The sequence below is a fragment of the Atractosteus spatula genome, chromosome 11 (genome assembly GCF_055471065.1).
Source record: "Atractosteus spatula isolate fAtrSpa1 chromosome 11, fAtrSpa1.hap1, whole genome shotgun sequence".
Lineage (NCBI taxonomy): Eukaryota > Metazoa > Chordata > Actinopteri > Semionotiformes > Lepisosteidae > Atractosteus > Atractosteus spatula.
Genome location: NC_142716.1, coordinates 12,304,479 through 12,320,907, shown reverse-complemented (window position 1 = coordinate 12,320,907; position 16,429 = coordinate 12,304,479). Strand labels below are relative to the sequence as shown.

At 33.7% G+C, this 16,429-nt stretch overlaps 1 protein-coding gene across 3 annotated transcripts in view; it reads left to right on the top strand.

Moving 5' to 3' along the window:
• Window positions 1-16,218, top strand: part of cdc73 (cell division cycle 73, Paf1/RNA polymerase II complex component, homolog (S. cerevisiae)) — a 75,128-nt gene extending 58,910 nt beyond the window's left edge. For all 3 annotated transcript variants that reach the window (XM_088927748.1, XM_088927747.1, XM_088927746.1), the window contains exons 14-17: window positions 8,275-8,436; window positions 10,680-10,780; window positions 12,801-12,942; window positions 15,421-16,218. In XM_088927748.1, coding sequence (XP_088783874.1) covers window positions 8,275-8,436; window positions 10,680-10,780; window positions 12,801-12,942; window positions 15,421-15,457 — 442 coding nt within the window. In that variant the 3' untranslated portion in view covers window positions 15,458-16,218. The remainder of the gene's footprint in view (window positions 1-8,274; window positions 8,437-10,679; window positions 10,781-12,800; window positions 12,943-15,420) is intronic.
• The last annotated feature ends 211 nt before the right edge of the window (window positions 16,219-16,429 follow it).

Sequence of the window (16,429 nt, the reverse complement as noted above, 5' to 3'; positions counted from 1 at the left end):
AGGTTTCCTATGACTTCTTTCCTTGAAAAAGAGCACTAGTGGTTTAGCTAGAATGTTTTGGTATTAAGTCATTTAGACCTACTTGTTGATTATTTCTCATAATCGTTCACTCCCTTTATTACTCATTATGAACGTTAACACCCATGATGGTTCAACACCAGCCAGATGAAAAAAAATTGTTTTGCATGTACTGTGTTTGAGATGTCATGATATTCAGAGAGTGAGATAAAACCCTCAAAGTAATTATTTGAGAAACCCTCTCTCCAAGAATTCAAACATCACAATTCAGCGTGGAATCAATTGTGCTAGTGCCTATTTTGGAGAAATTCTTTTGGCATATCTTGACAGACCATGATTTCTGAAAAGAAACAGTCTACAATGCTGTCTGCACCCCTTCTTTGTTCTATGAAAAGGAAGTGGGGGGCACATACAGCTGTCTCTGAAAACCCTGGAGGACTACCACCAAAATCTCAAGTTGAATCTCCACAACAATGGCAAAAGTATAGAAGAAACTCCTCCATCTTCACCAAAACCAAAACCTGCAAGGCAGCACTGGTGCTTCAGTGAGCTAAATGTGCAGTGTCTGCCTACCAGACAGCTCTCTAAACAAGTCATCTTTTCCCAACTTAGCCAATTTCAGTGAACTAAAGGTGGACAGTAAGGAAAGGATATTTAAGAAGAATATCAAGATAGCCACAATTCAGAACTGGTAGGAGCAGGCAAACATTTCTTTGTCACCGTATTACTTCTCAAATTGCTGTTCATTCAGAAGAAAATTATGAGTCTGGAAGCAGAAAAATTGATACCAACAAACCTTCAGACAGTCTTCATCCCTACATCATCTGCTTCGTCAGTCAAAGATTCTCTGTCTCAAGAATCAGACTACTGAGCCCATGAATGACTAGACCTTTATGAATGACTAGACTGTGGCCTTTTTTTTACACATCAGTCTGTTTAAAATAACAAAACATATTTTACAATATTAAAGTACAGTACGGGAGAACATTGTTACTGAAGAAATTGAATGTGTTTTTCTAGATATGAAATACATTTCTTTATTTTGTTTTATTCACTGGCCTAAACACAGATGTAAGTGTTTTACAAAGAGCTGCTTGAGAATGGACAAGCAATGAGCAGCTTTCAGGAGTATAGTATACTGATTAGTGTTTCCTTAAAATTTGATTTTGTTTACAAACATGTAAAGACCTAAAGATTCGTATTATCTGCCCTCCAGTGATGTTCATAAATGGTTTACAGTGTTGGAACAATTTCCGATATAACTAAATCTGTTACTCCTGTAAATCAATAAATCTTGAGAAAACTGGTTAAATATTAACAGATTAGCAGTAAAATGGAGAATGAAAGCTTGGAAGAATAAGACTTGACTCCATCTACAATACGGTCATTCATTTTTTTGTGCTGCCTACGCAGCCCCACAACTAGATACTGCCCTGCAAGTTAAATGTTGCATTTTAGGCAAGCACGGTTAAGAACAGAATGTGAGACTTGACATGCATTAAAAAATATTTTGTATTCTTTAAATTCACATTTTGTTTAAAATATTTTAGTGTTTCTTTAGCACATTTTGCTTTAAAGTTCAATTAAAATAAAATTTAGAATATTGTTTAAAACAAAGATCTAAAAACCACACCAGCCACTATTAATGCTGATAAATTATTTTCATGCCATTTATAAGGATGTAATTAATGATGTTCACTTGGATAAAGGTTTTTTTTAATGCATTCAGTGGTATAGATGGTAGTTACAAATCTGCAGATTTGTCATCAGGCTTGTCCTGAGATTAAAAATCTGTAATATCAAAGATTATAAAATAAGATATAACTGATCATTTGGACGTGTTTATTTCCTCACTGCTCTTGTTAATGCTAAAGCTTTTAGATCCATCTCATAATTATGTGTGATAAGGGAACATTGATATAGGTAACTCTGGTTGCAGAAATAATCGGTGCATCTCTCAAACTGATTTCCTTTGTCAAGACAACAGGTTGTGGGTTTGATTTGGTTTTCTTTCATGTTTTGTTGTGCAGGGATTTGCCTGGAAGCCACACTTTCAGTTCCTGTCAGAAATACCAAAATGCTAATACTTTTACTGTCATCCATTTTATATGTATGTATTCAGTTATGAATGGTTTAAATATTCATTATTTTACTATAGGTATACTACCTGACATTCCTTAAGACCTAACTGAAGTAATTCAGTATTTTCTAATAATTCTTCTTAGATTTTTGTTTTAAGCAGCAGCTCTGCCTTTATATATATACTATGAGCTGTCAGAACCTAAATGTTCCTTCAAGTGTAATAATTAAATTAAAACGAAAGATTTTTAATAATTCTCTTAAGGAGCAAATAAATAGGTCTACCAGTGATTGGAAATAAAGACCCCAGCATCATGAGATTGATTTTAAAAGCTAAATTACGTTTGAAATTGTAAGCTAAGGACTTTTAATTTGATTAAATTGCCTGCACATGTGCATGTTCGTATGTATAGATAATACAAATACACAGTAGTATGTATGTCAAAAGAGTAATTGCCATTGCTAGTGTTTTAAAGTCCATAACACTATGAAATAGTCTTGAAGTACAAACTCAATTGTTCTCAGTTGACACATAAATGGAGCTGGAGATATTTAAAATGCCCTTAAGATTAGTTTTAGAAAATTAGAAAGTCTACATTGTAAAGCACAGAGCAAGCCACTGTTCAGTGTGAAAATGCTGATTGAAAATTGAAACTGAAGAATTGTTTGGGGGGTTATTTTTGTTATATTCAAGATGTGTATTTTCTTCACCGGTTATGTGTACTAATTATAATTGCTGTGTTTAAGCTAAGCTTCGTCTGATAATTATGCTGCCATGTTGTAGTTTAGATCTGATTTGAAATGGTGGGACTGTAAACCTGTTTCCATTGTAATCTATTGCTCACAGAATTGCTTCAAGTTGTTTGCATCTGGTTCACAGTTTCATTTCTCTCAGTAGGTTGCCATTTGGCAACCACTCGGTTATCCAGTGCAGAATCATGCTTTTGGCTAGTCATGCTTTATCCTGGAGTTTGTGTATGCAGAGGATGGGCTTTTAAACATAAAGCACTAAAACACTTCAGGTACTTATTCTTCATACATATACGTGCTGGTTTAATGGGATTTCTGGAAAATATATTTTTGCCTTTATCTTGAGAATTTTTGACCATGCCTCTTGGGAAACATTTTTCTTTAATTTTGAGATTTGTTTCTTATTAAAACTTCATGAAGTAGTTGCTGTGTCTTGCCTATTACCCATCTAGTTAATATTGTCCCCACTTATGGTTTAATACTGTACATGGTGGAGAAAATCTGACTTCATGATCCTTTATACATTTCTTACCTGAATCTTTAGTGGTACATAGGTACTAGGTATGTTTTAAAATGTTTATTTAAATCATTTAAGGATCCACTGTTAACGAACAGCTGACTTTAATGGCATATTGTTGTCATTCATCTGTTCAAAATCAAAACGAGTGAATGGGTATGGAAAAGGAAAGTAAGTGTGATTGAAACGATCCAGGAGGACTTAACATTTGAATGCTAAATGTAAAACTAATTGACAGAAACGGAGTATTTAAAATATATATACATATTTAAATTGAAAAGCATAATGAGTAGGATGTTCACAAGTCATGTAAACTATTCAATTTCTTGCCATTGAAGTCTTTTAAATGGAACCTTGCTTAACATTTTTTCTGGAACAGGCATTTCTTTCTGAAAACATTTATGAACACTGGAAAGGTTATTTTTAAATCAGCCTTTTAACTTTAAAAGTGTGGAGTTAATAGAAGGACATGGCCCTGCCATGTTTTCAAGGATGATAGGCTGTCTGCATGAAAGGCATAGAGCGTCTCATCCTAGGTTCAACTATATTAAGGCCCATCAATTATACTTAACATTGTAAACCCAATGCTTCATGCTGGTCAAAGGTTTTGTGTGCTGCTCTTCAGTTTTTTATGCCAAATAATGAAGACTTTTTGAACATATTTTTGGGGCTGTTGAATGCTTGAAAAGCTTTGTGTGTGTTTGTGACAGTCAGAGCCCTGACTCATACCTAATTGACATGCAGAAAAGCTGCATTTCTCTTCAGAAGCTTCCTTGGATGAGCAGCCTCAGCCTTTTCTCTGTCTTCAGTGTAATTTATAATTGGCGAGGGTTTCAAGCAAGTATTTTCTGAAGTTGGCACATAGGGTGCATTAAAAATGAGAGGGGAAACATTCCTAAAGCTACATTTGTAATTAGTGTTCCTTTCCTTTTCCTTTTATTATTTGTTGTTCTCAGATTGCTTTTAGTATGAAGTCACGTGATCATTGTAATTGATTCTTAATATATTCATGGTCTGTTTTAGCCATGGAAAATTGTAGCACCTGTGATTAATGTGTGATGTGGACTATTTCTTCTCTGTATATGGATTATTCCTCTTTTTTGTTATAATGCTTTCAACGTATTACGTTTAATACTATGAAGAGTGTTAGTTGCATTTTTTTGCTTGTGAAAACTAAAAAAAAAAAGGATTTCTTTGATGTTCAGTGATAGTATGAAAATGATTGAAGATTTCTCAGATCTATGTTACAGAACCAAACACTTGCTATGGTAACACATTTACCAAGATTGATACAGTTTCCCGCATGCTTTATCTTCCACTTGGGAGATTTAAGTAGAATTCCACCAATATGAAAATACTCCATTCTCTATAAGTAGTTTTTTACTTTAGTGTTTAATACCTGATTAGTAGCAGGAATCTTATGATCAGATCAAATTTTCTCTATATATATTATTCTGTTCCTCATCTGTTTTTTGTAAGTATGTCACATGATAACATAAGAGCCTTGAGTGGGGTGGGGGGCCCCTTTCTCAAATACAGCGCCCTAATATTCCAGGCATTTTAAAGAATCCCCCCCCCCCCGTCCCCCGTCCCCCGTCGCATGAAAAAGTATTTAGAAGCTCCCTATCGGTGTTTCAGGTGTCCTTTTTTCAGCACTGTCTGAATCATTGATTGCAGTACGGTTTTCAAATAGCCATCTCTTCTCTATTAAACTGAAGTCGGAAATAAATTGAGATAGTCATTATATTAATAAATCAAGGTTAACCTGCAATTACCTTTCGTGATATTCAGTGTGATGAGCACTTAAAAATCAAATTCATTTGTATTTGCTAATTCCTCGTTTTTCTTTTTTTTTTTGCCTTGAATATGCCAGGTTCACCACAAAAAATGCCTGTAAGAAATCTTATAAGTTTACCTTTTCTAAAAGCTAAAATTCTTTCATTCATAACATTAATGATAACTAGCAGCCATGCGTTTGGTGCACATAGATTTGTATAATACCGTGGCTTTCCTTTTAAGCAGATTGAATTTTATATCACTAACAAATGTCAAAACTAATAAATCCTGTCACTTTCTGTCTCGGGTGCAGTATTGTTTTTGCGAATGTCACTTACAACAGAATACCCCTCACTGTGCTTTGATTGTATTCAAAAGCCCTGCTTGATGTTGCTGCCTGAGGTACACAAGGCTAGAAAACCTGAAAGGCGATATAGTCCTATGAATCTGACTTGGCTTGCAGTGACAGGTTTGAGATTTTCCTTTTTCTCCCTGTGTTTCAGTTCTTGTCCTCAAACAAGATAATTGACTTTTTTGACATTTTCAGTATTTATATATTTGTCCCTGATTTTAAATGGTCTCACTCTGGGCAGGGCCATAATTGTTTTGAGGAGTGTTTCAGACACTACAGTATATTAGACACAAGCACATTGTTTAGAGAATCACATTCAACAAATTACCTGTTTTATTGCCGTAACACTTATTCAGAATTTTTTTTATAGTACTGTATTAAGAAATCAAGACTAGTATAATTTGGAGATGTGAAAGTGGTACACAGCATGTTTCAGTTAAAATAGTGATAAGTTTTACCTTTAACTGATGCAGTTATGGTCATCTCAACTGAATTAATGATTTATATTTAAGCAGCAATATCTGTTTTTCTTCATATTTTATATAGGTAGTGGAGTGTTGACCCATATCATTTTCATATCTGCACACTACTCATATAAAAACATAAGCGACAGATTTGTGCTGTTTATTTTAAATACTTTCAATTAGAAATTCTCAATCAAAATTGATTTAAGTCTGAAATAAGTATAGTAAAGACATATCATATGTGTGTGATGCTGATGTACTGTTGGAACTGCAGACCTCTCAGCACTTCATATTAATGTAAACTGCTATATAATTAATCAACGCATTCTGGTAGAATTAAAGTAATTTGTCTTACATTTCTTTGTTGCAAGACCATTACTGTCACCGATGGAAGGATTAGTATTAATTGCCACTTGGGGTAACTACTGTTACAAAAAAGTGGTCATCATTCTTATCTTCCATACATGTTCAGATACATTTTAGAAAAATTAATTCTAATTTAAGAGAGGGAAGACGAGAATATTGAAAGCGACACAAATGAATGAAACGCCCTTCATCTTAAAAGTTTGAACATTTGACTGTATAGAACCTTACTTCAGCTTTCAGTCCTAAGCTTGATTACATTAAGCTGATGAAAAGTAGCTAATGAAGTCAGGCAGCTTTTCTGAAACGGTATTGAAGCTTCACATCTTTCTGATGCGACTAGGGCAAAAAAACGTTGAGAATATGTTCCCACTGATGACGACTTGGAGCTTTTGTTTATAGCGTAGTCAGCATCACTTAAGGGTTTTGTATACCAACTTAATTTACAACTTTATTAAGCAGTGATATGCATAGGAAAGTTTTTGTTACATTTATAAGTAAGAGCTTCTGTAAGGTTGACCTAGATCAGTATTTTATGAAACCATTTGCATTATTCTAAGTCTTCTTAAAGATATTATGTTTGCTTTTTTCTAAGATTTGTGTTTTTTTCAAGTTTGCTAAGCCCAAAACAGTAATCCCAAATTCAAGAAACCTTGTTTAGACAATAACATAATTGGAACACTATATTCCTGCATGCTGAGCTCATTAGTAGAATGTAATTTTTTTCCTTAATTGAATCCTGTGATTTTTTTTATACCTGTTAAATTGCTTCTGATGGATGACATTTGTCAAATATAGAATCACTGATTCTCCAGTTTAAATCCTTGATTCACATCAATGTACTTGTTAACCAGCTGCTTCTGATGATGTTTGTCATCCGATTTAAAAGTTTGCTGAAATGAGCAAGATGTCACACGTTGTATGTCTGCTTCTATCCAGTGCTTCTTAATTATCCCACCAGACCAGTTCATCACAATTGAATCCCTTTGTCAGTTACTAAATGTGGGTGTGGAGTGTAGGGGTCATGGAAGCAGGCTTTTGAAAATGAAATGCTGACGGGGCGACAATTATTGTGGTTCTGAGTAACTAAAAACTAATGTTAAGTGATATGCCATACTGTGGTGTGGCACAAACATTTGCCAAAGAAAAAAAGAAAAAATTTTCAGAAGTTGGTGTACAGGCATTATAGGGACTGAGGAATAATAGTTTTTGTTCATCCTGTTATGTTAGAAAAAAGAAAAATGTGGTCACAAACCCTGCTTGTCTCTCTACATTGTACAACAATTAATTGTTTTTTTTTAATAAACATTGTCAACCAGCTCACAAATTTACCAGAAGGGGGAACAAGCCCTTGGAGTAGGGTCCCCAATCCTGGTACCGAAGGGCCAGAATGTAAGTTTTCTAGGTCTCTTTAAAACATCAGAACCAGAAAAGCTACAAGAACCTGTCAAACTGCTCCAGTTAAGCCAATAATGAGCTTATTCTGGTCGATGGAAGCCCAACTTGTAGAACTCTCCCTCTAGTACCAGGACTGCAAATTCACTGTCAGTGTGGGATTGTAGGACATTGTATACCATTACCTCCAGATGTTAAATCAGCTGCAAGTTAACAATTAGCCTAGAGATTGGTTACATTCTTCATAGTACATTCCTTACCATGATTACCATTTGCAATCGTTAATGATTAAGGATACAACTCGAAAGAGAAAATGGTTTACTTCAAAGCACGATTTTATTATTTGTAACCTGAAGTACAAACTGAATGCCTTAAATGTATAAATTGTTCATTATCATTTTTTCAAAGAAGTCTAAGTAAGTCCCAAGAAAAGATTGAAGTTTATATTTTCTTTATAGTTTTATCATTTTATGTACTGTGAAGTTGGAATTATCAATTTTCTCTGCCCTGTCTCTTGAAACCTAGTTTTTGGTAGTACTAAAATGTACAAAATTTCAAAGGTTTGTGACGTCTGAGGAAAAGAAAAAACAAGGATTTCAACGAGAAAATGAAGTCTTACTTCAGAGGCGAAAGGATCAGATTCAACCAGGTGGAACAACACTGAGTGTCACTGTGCCATACAGGGTGATAGACCAGCCCCTCAAACTGGCTCCCCAGGACTGGTATGTATTAATGGTAAAGGTTCAAATTAGCTCTTGGGAGTTTTTTTTAAATAAAGAGCATCTACAGTGAAGTTGATGGCTGCCTTAAACATTTTTGCTATTAAGTCTCCATTTCCCTGTTTGAAAAGATTGTTTTTTGGACTGCAGAAGCATTGCAGTCCTTGTCTTTGGGTCTGTTGGACAGTGATCTAGTACTTATCCATATAAATAGCACAGCTACAAAAAAATGGTCCTTCACAATCACAAATTGGAAAAGCATAGATTTGTATTTCAGATTTGTTAGATGCTAGGAATGTTAAAATTACATTATGTTTTCTTACATCTGTAATGTTATTTTGAAAATATCATGCAGGACAAAGTAGTCTTTACTAATTCCAGAAGAAGTAAAATCCACATAAGTTTTAGGACTACCTACTTACAGATGAAATACAAACACAAACCTAACGTTTTGGTGTGCTATCCTTCCTTACATTCTTGCTTAATTTGTTTAGCTGTATGGTTCTGGTTTCTCATTCCCATAGGTTATTGGGTTGGATTCACATTCTATATTTTTTAAATTCATATATAAAGGGAAGCAACCATGTTTTCCATTCTATAGACTGAAAGGTTTTAAGAATGACGGCTCATGCGATATAGATTTTGAAATCTGATTCATAAGTTTACATCTAAAACATGAGAGATTGCATTTGGTCCCATAATTATACATGATTTATCTTTTACTAGAAAAGTAACTAGTAAGTAATTAGGGGGCATGTCCGTTTTCCAGTTTTTGTAATTAAAAAATCCCTTCTACGCATTTCAGCTTTCCCTGTTCTCTTTCCATTTTCATTGGTGTGACAAATTCATATTGTAGCCAATATTTGCTAATACAATATGTTAAATAAAATTGGTTCTCATGAATTCCAGTACTTTCAATTGAAATACAGGCTTCCAGCCTCTTTGTTCTTCTATACTGGCATCTCCTTTCTTCAGTGTGCCAGTGGGTAAGGATGTCTAAAACACCCCATGCAAAATCAGTTGCACCTTAGTAAGACTGGATTTCTTTTTTTTATTGTGCGCTACATTTACACCCCTATATTATTTGACATAGTGACTTAAATGGAATAAATGGAACATGATTTCCTGAAAGAATATTTGATATAAAACCTGCTTCCAAAAATCCCAGTCACCCATTTAAATATTCAGCACAGTGCGTTTGACCCCTTAGACAGTATCTTGTGAAGTTAGTTCATAGTCCCTAGGGAGTTTTGGGGCATGTTTTCAGAGTGTCCAGAGGTGGTTAAATTCTGTAAACAGGTGTCTTCTTCTTTATCCATATTCAAAATATTTTGTGTTATCACATGGTGCTAGATGATGATTCTGACGTACGTGATTTTATTTATAAGGGGAGGCTTGGAAGGATGTGTCAGTTTGAGGCAAGATGGAGGCAGTTATACTGTACCATTTGTGTCTTATTTGAAAATTAAAAATTGTTAAAAACATAAGCTTTATGATTACTTTTTATAATGTGCTGTGTTATTGTATTATCAAATTCAGTGTCCTTTACAGCACAGTGGTTAGCATTGCTGCCTTGCCACTCTAGTGCCCTGGGTTCATTCCTGGGGTAGTATCAATGAGTTGGTATGTTCTCCCTGTGTTTGCTGGGTTTCCTCCGGGTGCTTCATTTTCCTTCATCAGTCTAAAGACATATTGGTAGTTTAATTGGCTTTTGAGAAAATTGTTAGTGTCTATCATGCAATGGACTGAAATCTCATCCTGGGTAAATGGGTGCCTTGTATCTGTTTCTTGCCAGAATGTGCAATTCCCCTGTAGTCTGACCTTGTATTGGATAAAACTGTTAGAAAAAAAGTACAATTGTTCAAAAAGTACACCGTATAGAAAATGGCATATACAATTGTATTGTATTATAAAGTTTGGAATCTACTGATGCCTTTTATATTACTTCAAAGTGTCTTTTGTTTGATATCAACTACTTTGCTCCTTTTGCATTTTAAGGTTTTACTGTTAATTGAGTGCTAGTTTAATGCATTTATTTAGTTTGAGAAGATTGTGGAATTATTATTTGTGTTTAAAGCTTCCTTTTTGCACTGTTTATTTTTACATTATGCAGCATATGTATGTATAACAAGTTTACCTCTGAATTGTACAGCATAGATTTAAGTGTATTTACAGATTGAGAATAATTGAAGTATGTGAAAAATATGTGCAACAGATCATCTAAGATTTTTTTTCTTTTTCTAAAGGGATCGTGTTGTGGCAGTGTTTGTCCAAGGTCCTGCTTGGCAGTTTAAAGGTTGGCCATGGTTATTGCCTGATGGCTCACCAGTTGATATTTTTGCAAAAAGTAAGTTTAAAAAAAGTCAGGTAATGCAAAGCTGAAAAATGAATTTCATGTGTTAGACTTCAAGAAACAAAGTACAACACCATTTTTCTCCTTATCAGTTTAACAACACAATTGAGATGTCAAGATACAGGATTCAAATCCTGACTAGCAGACAGGTTGGTCAGAGTCCAGATTGATGTCTACAGAACACCTTTTGGAGGCTGTTTGAAGGCTGTTTTCTTTTCATTATCTCTGAGTTCAGCACTGTTATCCTAACCACGTGTACATTGAAGGTCTTATAAAAAAGGGTTATATAATGCCATTAGTTTGGAGTTAGATTAAAATAAATCCCAGAAATGAACTAAATTAATCTGAAATCCTGGATAACTTTGTATATGGTCAAAATAAAATAATAAACCTTTCCAGACTACTGAAAGTGTCATATTCCTTGAAATTCTTCAAATTAAATAGTTGCTTATTTTGAACTATGTCTCGCTGTCAGTTCCCTTGAGCTTATATTTCACTGTTAATGCTGAGAGGAAGTTCATAGAGCTTACATTGTCAATGCCATTGAGCATTTTGAATGCTGAAATTAGCACCCCAATTAATAATAACATATTTAAAGTATGCATTTAATGTGTTCTGTTCTGTTTTCCTTTTTGTATTGCATCCCTGCTATTCCCCTTTGTTGTTTACAAAATGTTAACAATAGCATTTGTTAAACAAAACAAATATTTTTCATAGTTTTTCCATAGTCTTCAAGGTCATGATTTCCCATGTTAGTTTGTTCTGGCTTCTTGTAAGTACGCTGTACTCTACATTAAATGTTTAATAAAATCATATCTTAAACTTGACTTCTAAAAACATGCATGCATTAAATATATATTAAACTTGAAATTAACTGTTAAATTTGCTTAGACTTTCTACCTAAATCATTAAGAATTTCCTTTACACTTTTTGCGTCTCATCCTATTTTGGTATAATCTGAGTTTGAATACTAAAATCTAGATCACTGATATCAGAAAAGGCTGTGGTTCAAATGAAGATCACTATGGTACTCTACTAGCGACATTACTCCTATGATGCTTAATGAGGTTATCTAAATAAAGACATGATTTTGAAGATAAACTGCTTTATCTTTAATTTACAACTGTCAGTGCAGAGTTAAATTTAGATTTGGTACCAGACAACCTTTTTTCTTTTGATTTAAAAAACAGACAAATTGATAGTTATATATAATTATTAATTAGACAATTTATGATAATCTAGTATTATAATTATATCTTTTAAACTGTGAAAGTCAGTTTAAGTAGTTATTTCTCTAGTTGTCCATCCTCATTGCATTTAAGAGGTGCATCTGCTGTTATATTACCATTGAGCAAAATGTGAAATCAAAAGCAATATAGTGGTATCAAAAATATTTACCCCTTGGACTTTCACATTTTATAGTGTTATAATAAATTTGGGAGAACATGTACAATTTTGTTTTCACTTTGACATTGTTGATTGTTTTGTGTCGATCAGTCGCATAAAATCCCATTTAAATGTTATGGTTCCATTTTATAACGCCATAAAATGTAAAAAAGTCCTAGGGGGATATTTAAGCCACAATACCTTAAATGAACTACCAATAAGAACAAATCTTGGAGATTCTACACAGTCGTAGTGCTCTTGAAATATTGTACACATCCCTATATTAAACCTGTGTGTATACATGTTTTTTTGGTAACCCAAGTCACTTTCACAAATAAAATACAAGTAAAATACTGGTCAAATTTTATTTTTTCTATTTATGGAATCACATTGATAATTGCCCTTATTATGTCTACAATTTTTTTTTTAAATATTGCAACTCAAGTTACTCCTCATTTATGTAATTCCAAAATAGAATTCTGCTTGTTGTTTTATTCTTCTGTAAACAATAGAACAAGTTTTTTTTGGCTTGTTTTAAGTTGCTTCTGAAATCTTTGAATGCAGTCTATTTTAAAAAAGTCTTTTTTGTCTTTCTCCAAAAATAAAACCTTTTTTGTTTGTTTTACAGTCAGAGCCTTTCACCTTAAATATGATGAAGCAAAGACTGATCCCAACGTGCAGAAATGGGATGTGACAGTACTGGAGCTGAGCCATCACAAAAGGCATTTGGACAGACCAGTGTTTTTGCGCTTCTGGGAAACTCTGGACAGGTGAGCAAAGTTTTAATTTGTTAAGGGTAGATGCTTTTTTGTTGTGAAATAAGTGTTACTACATATACAGTATGTATAGAAGCATTTGTTATTTTAGAGGAATTACATCTAAAGAACATCTATTCTTGTAAACATCTGCATCTAATTGGGGGTTTATTTGTGACCCCATCTTCTTAAGATAAACTAGTCCTGTGGGCCTTACTGTAAAAAAAATGTAGTTTTTGATTGCTATTACAGGGGTTTCCCTTGCTATATTAATTCAGAATAACTAAAAAAACAAAACATTCATCACGTTTTAACATTTTACTGGAATGCAGAGAATATTGTAAACAACACATTTCGTAATGAACATTCTCTGTACCTTAAAAAAATCCAGTGAAAGTTATGATTGCGAAAGGACTTTGTTTGATGTCGACAACAGCAAATGCCAAATTGATCTAAAAACAAATTATTTTTTTCTTAATTAGGTTTATTTGTAATTATCACTGCTTTTCAGAAGTGTTTGCTAAAAAAATTGGTTTTCCTTACTGAAATACTGTAATTAGTTTCATTTTACAAATGTATCTTGATAACTTGAAGCCTTAATCTTTGTCTATCAAATTTGAATGTTAATGCAAACTTGAATGATGGAATGTATAGCAGATATTCACCACCTTTGATGATTTGCTCATTGGCTGTTTGTCTCAAGTGTATGGAATATATTGGGAGCGAGATTTAATGGAAAATAATTAACTTAAGCAGTATATACATTTAAGTCTGTACTCTTTATAGGTATTAAAATGATGCAGTCTGAAACACTGGTCTAAATACCTCTCGGATAAACAGCCAGGAACTATGGCAAGCCAAATTATTTAGAGATATCAGTCATTTCAGGATATGTTTAGTTAAATATCTCCATTATAGATACCTGGAAACATTGGATTTCTTGTAATTTCTTTCAGAAATCTGTAAATTAATTTGATGCAAAGTTATTGCATCTTAAGATATTGTGACATCTGGTATGACAAAATGGGTTGAAATCTTAAATCATTTGTTAGGTTTCTGAAAACACTTCAGATATCTAACTTTAACACTAGAACTAATCTAAACTCGAGCATCTCTAACTTTGAAGTTCCTGTTTTCAGGTGTTCTTGTAGGTTTTTTTCAAGTGCTGTGGTTTCCTCCCACCTCTCGGAGACACCTTGGCTAGGTTATTTATTTCAAATGATCCCTTTCTCTGTAGCTCTGAAATGAATTGGTATCCTGTCTCGGAGGTGTCCAACCTTTACCAGGATAAGCAGCTTTCTGATGATGGATAGAAAAGCACTGCTTTTAATCTAACAGTAGCTAGTAAATATCGAAACGATACTTGTAAAACAACTGGTTTGAATGAAAATGTTAACACTTAAACAGTCCACCTCTGAATAGTAAATAATTAATCAATTATTCATCATTTGTGTAATTTTCTTATTTCTTATTTTATTGGAGTTTAAGTTGCTTATATTGATTTCCTAGTATTTTTTAGTATGGTATTAATCTATTATTTATAAATACAGGCCTCCCTTGCGAACCACAGGTTTGACACCCCTGGAACTTGCTCTCGCACAGTTTCTGTGTAATGTACCAGTTATCCCAACCTTGGTCACACTCAGTTCTGCCTGCAGAAGTGTTTAAAAAGCATGCGTATTCTCCAACTCTTGTTGTCTTGCCTAGCTCAAGTGTTTCGCTCGCATACCACACATCGCTCTACCCAACTAGGTGTTCTAAGGCCTATTTTTCACATTCACATTGACATGTGATTTCAGTGCTCTCAAGTATGTTTTTTGCTGTTTTTTGTTTGTGCAGTAACATAACACCATTTTATTGCTTCCAGTGGTTTAATTATCATTCTCATGATTGCATTTGTAATTTTAAGGGAGAATTCTGAAGGCTTTGTTGCCTATTGATGATTACTCATGGGCTGTTGAAATCTAACCTATTTCCCGTTTACTCAACTATTTTCCATATCCTCTCATCTATAAGTATATCCAAGACATTATTTTGGGGTATTTTCAGAAATGTAGCCCCTGTTGGTTCTATAGTGCTTTAGTTTGAATGCTATTGCCCGACCTCGCATTAAGATTATACACAGCAATAAGGCACCTTTCTATTGTGTCTCTGTACCTCTTGTAATACATTGTTGTTTACTTGACCATGGTATTTGTGTGATTATCGATCACAATAGAAATCACTGAATTGCAAGTATAGTTGTGCATGTAAATTGTAACATCCTTTACTGATAATTGATTCCTGTAATCCTAAATTAAGTTCTGTTTTGCCTAAATAAGTTCTAAATGTAAAGATATTTTGCTGTATTTTGGTTTTCTCTGCTCAAAAATAACAATAGAGCTGTAAATCTTACATTTGATGTTATGTGGCAAGGAGCCTTCATTGTATAGAGATTGTTTTGCATTGGTTTGCATTGGAACACTGACTTTCTTTTATTTATAAAACAAACAGGTACATGGTGAAGCACAAATCCCACTTGCGATTCTGAGCTGGAACTGCCACTCATTTCCTGGAGGCTGAATTAAGAAGTATGAGCATCTCCCATGCCTTGGGAAAAGAACTGTTTAACCAGCGTGTCCAGAACTGTCAGAGCGTCATCAGTCCAGAGCAGCCCCCATCCTTTCCAACTTGTCTGTTGGATGTTTTTCTGCATTGGCAAAATGATTGTTGTCCGCCTTAGCTAGAAGTAAAAGTTTGTGCTGCAGCTATTTTTGTTTCGGACAGGGGGTGCCCAGGTTTCTTTTCACACCATATGCTTTCATCTATAAGCATACCCAAAACTATATTTTTCAATATTACAGTCTTTGTTAATGCCAGAAAAAATCCCTTCACATTGTCCTCCCACAGGTGGCTATTTGATATTTTGTTAACTTTCAAAATGTAAAAAAAAAAAAAACAACAGATAAATAAAGTCTGCTGAGTATAAGGGACAGTAAGCCACGTTTTGTATTTTGTTTTCGTTTTTTCTTTTTTATTACAGTTTTAAAGCAGTAATGTCCAACATTATAGCCATAAAGCCTCACAATTTGAGACTGTTAAGGAGATCACATTTAGTACAAACAGAAAATGAAAAGGTGTAGAGCAGACTTTATACTGTAGACTGGTCTATACTGAAAAGGCATATATATGTGAATCTTCTTAAAGAAAACATATGCATGACAAATACTTTGAACCTCAAATTAAATTTCATGATGGAAAAATTAAATTGTTAATTTCATAATTATTGTTTTAATAAAGGTTTAAACTGAATATTTGTCACTTTCACTGAGTTTTTTTGAATAATTCATTTATTTTAGAGATTAAGTGCAAATTACAATTTTAGATTAGTGTATTTTTTTGTTAATGAAGAATGGCATAAATTAAGCATCATATTGACATTAATCTGAGTCATCTTATTCACAATAATAAAAGTACTTCTAATATGAAGATGGTCTATTTCCAAAAATGTTTGCCTATGTGG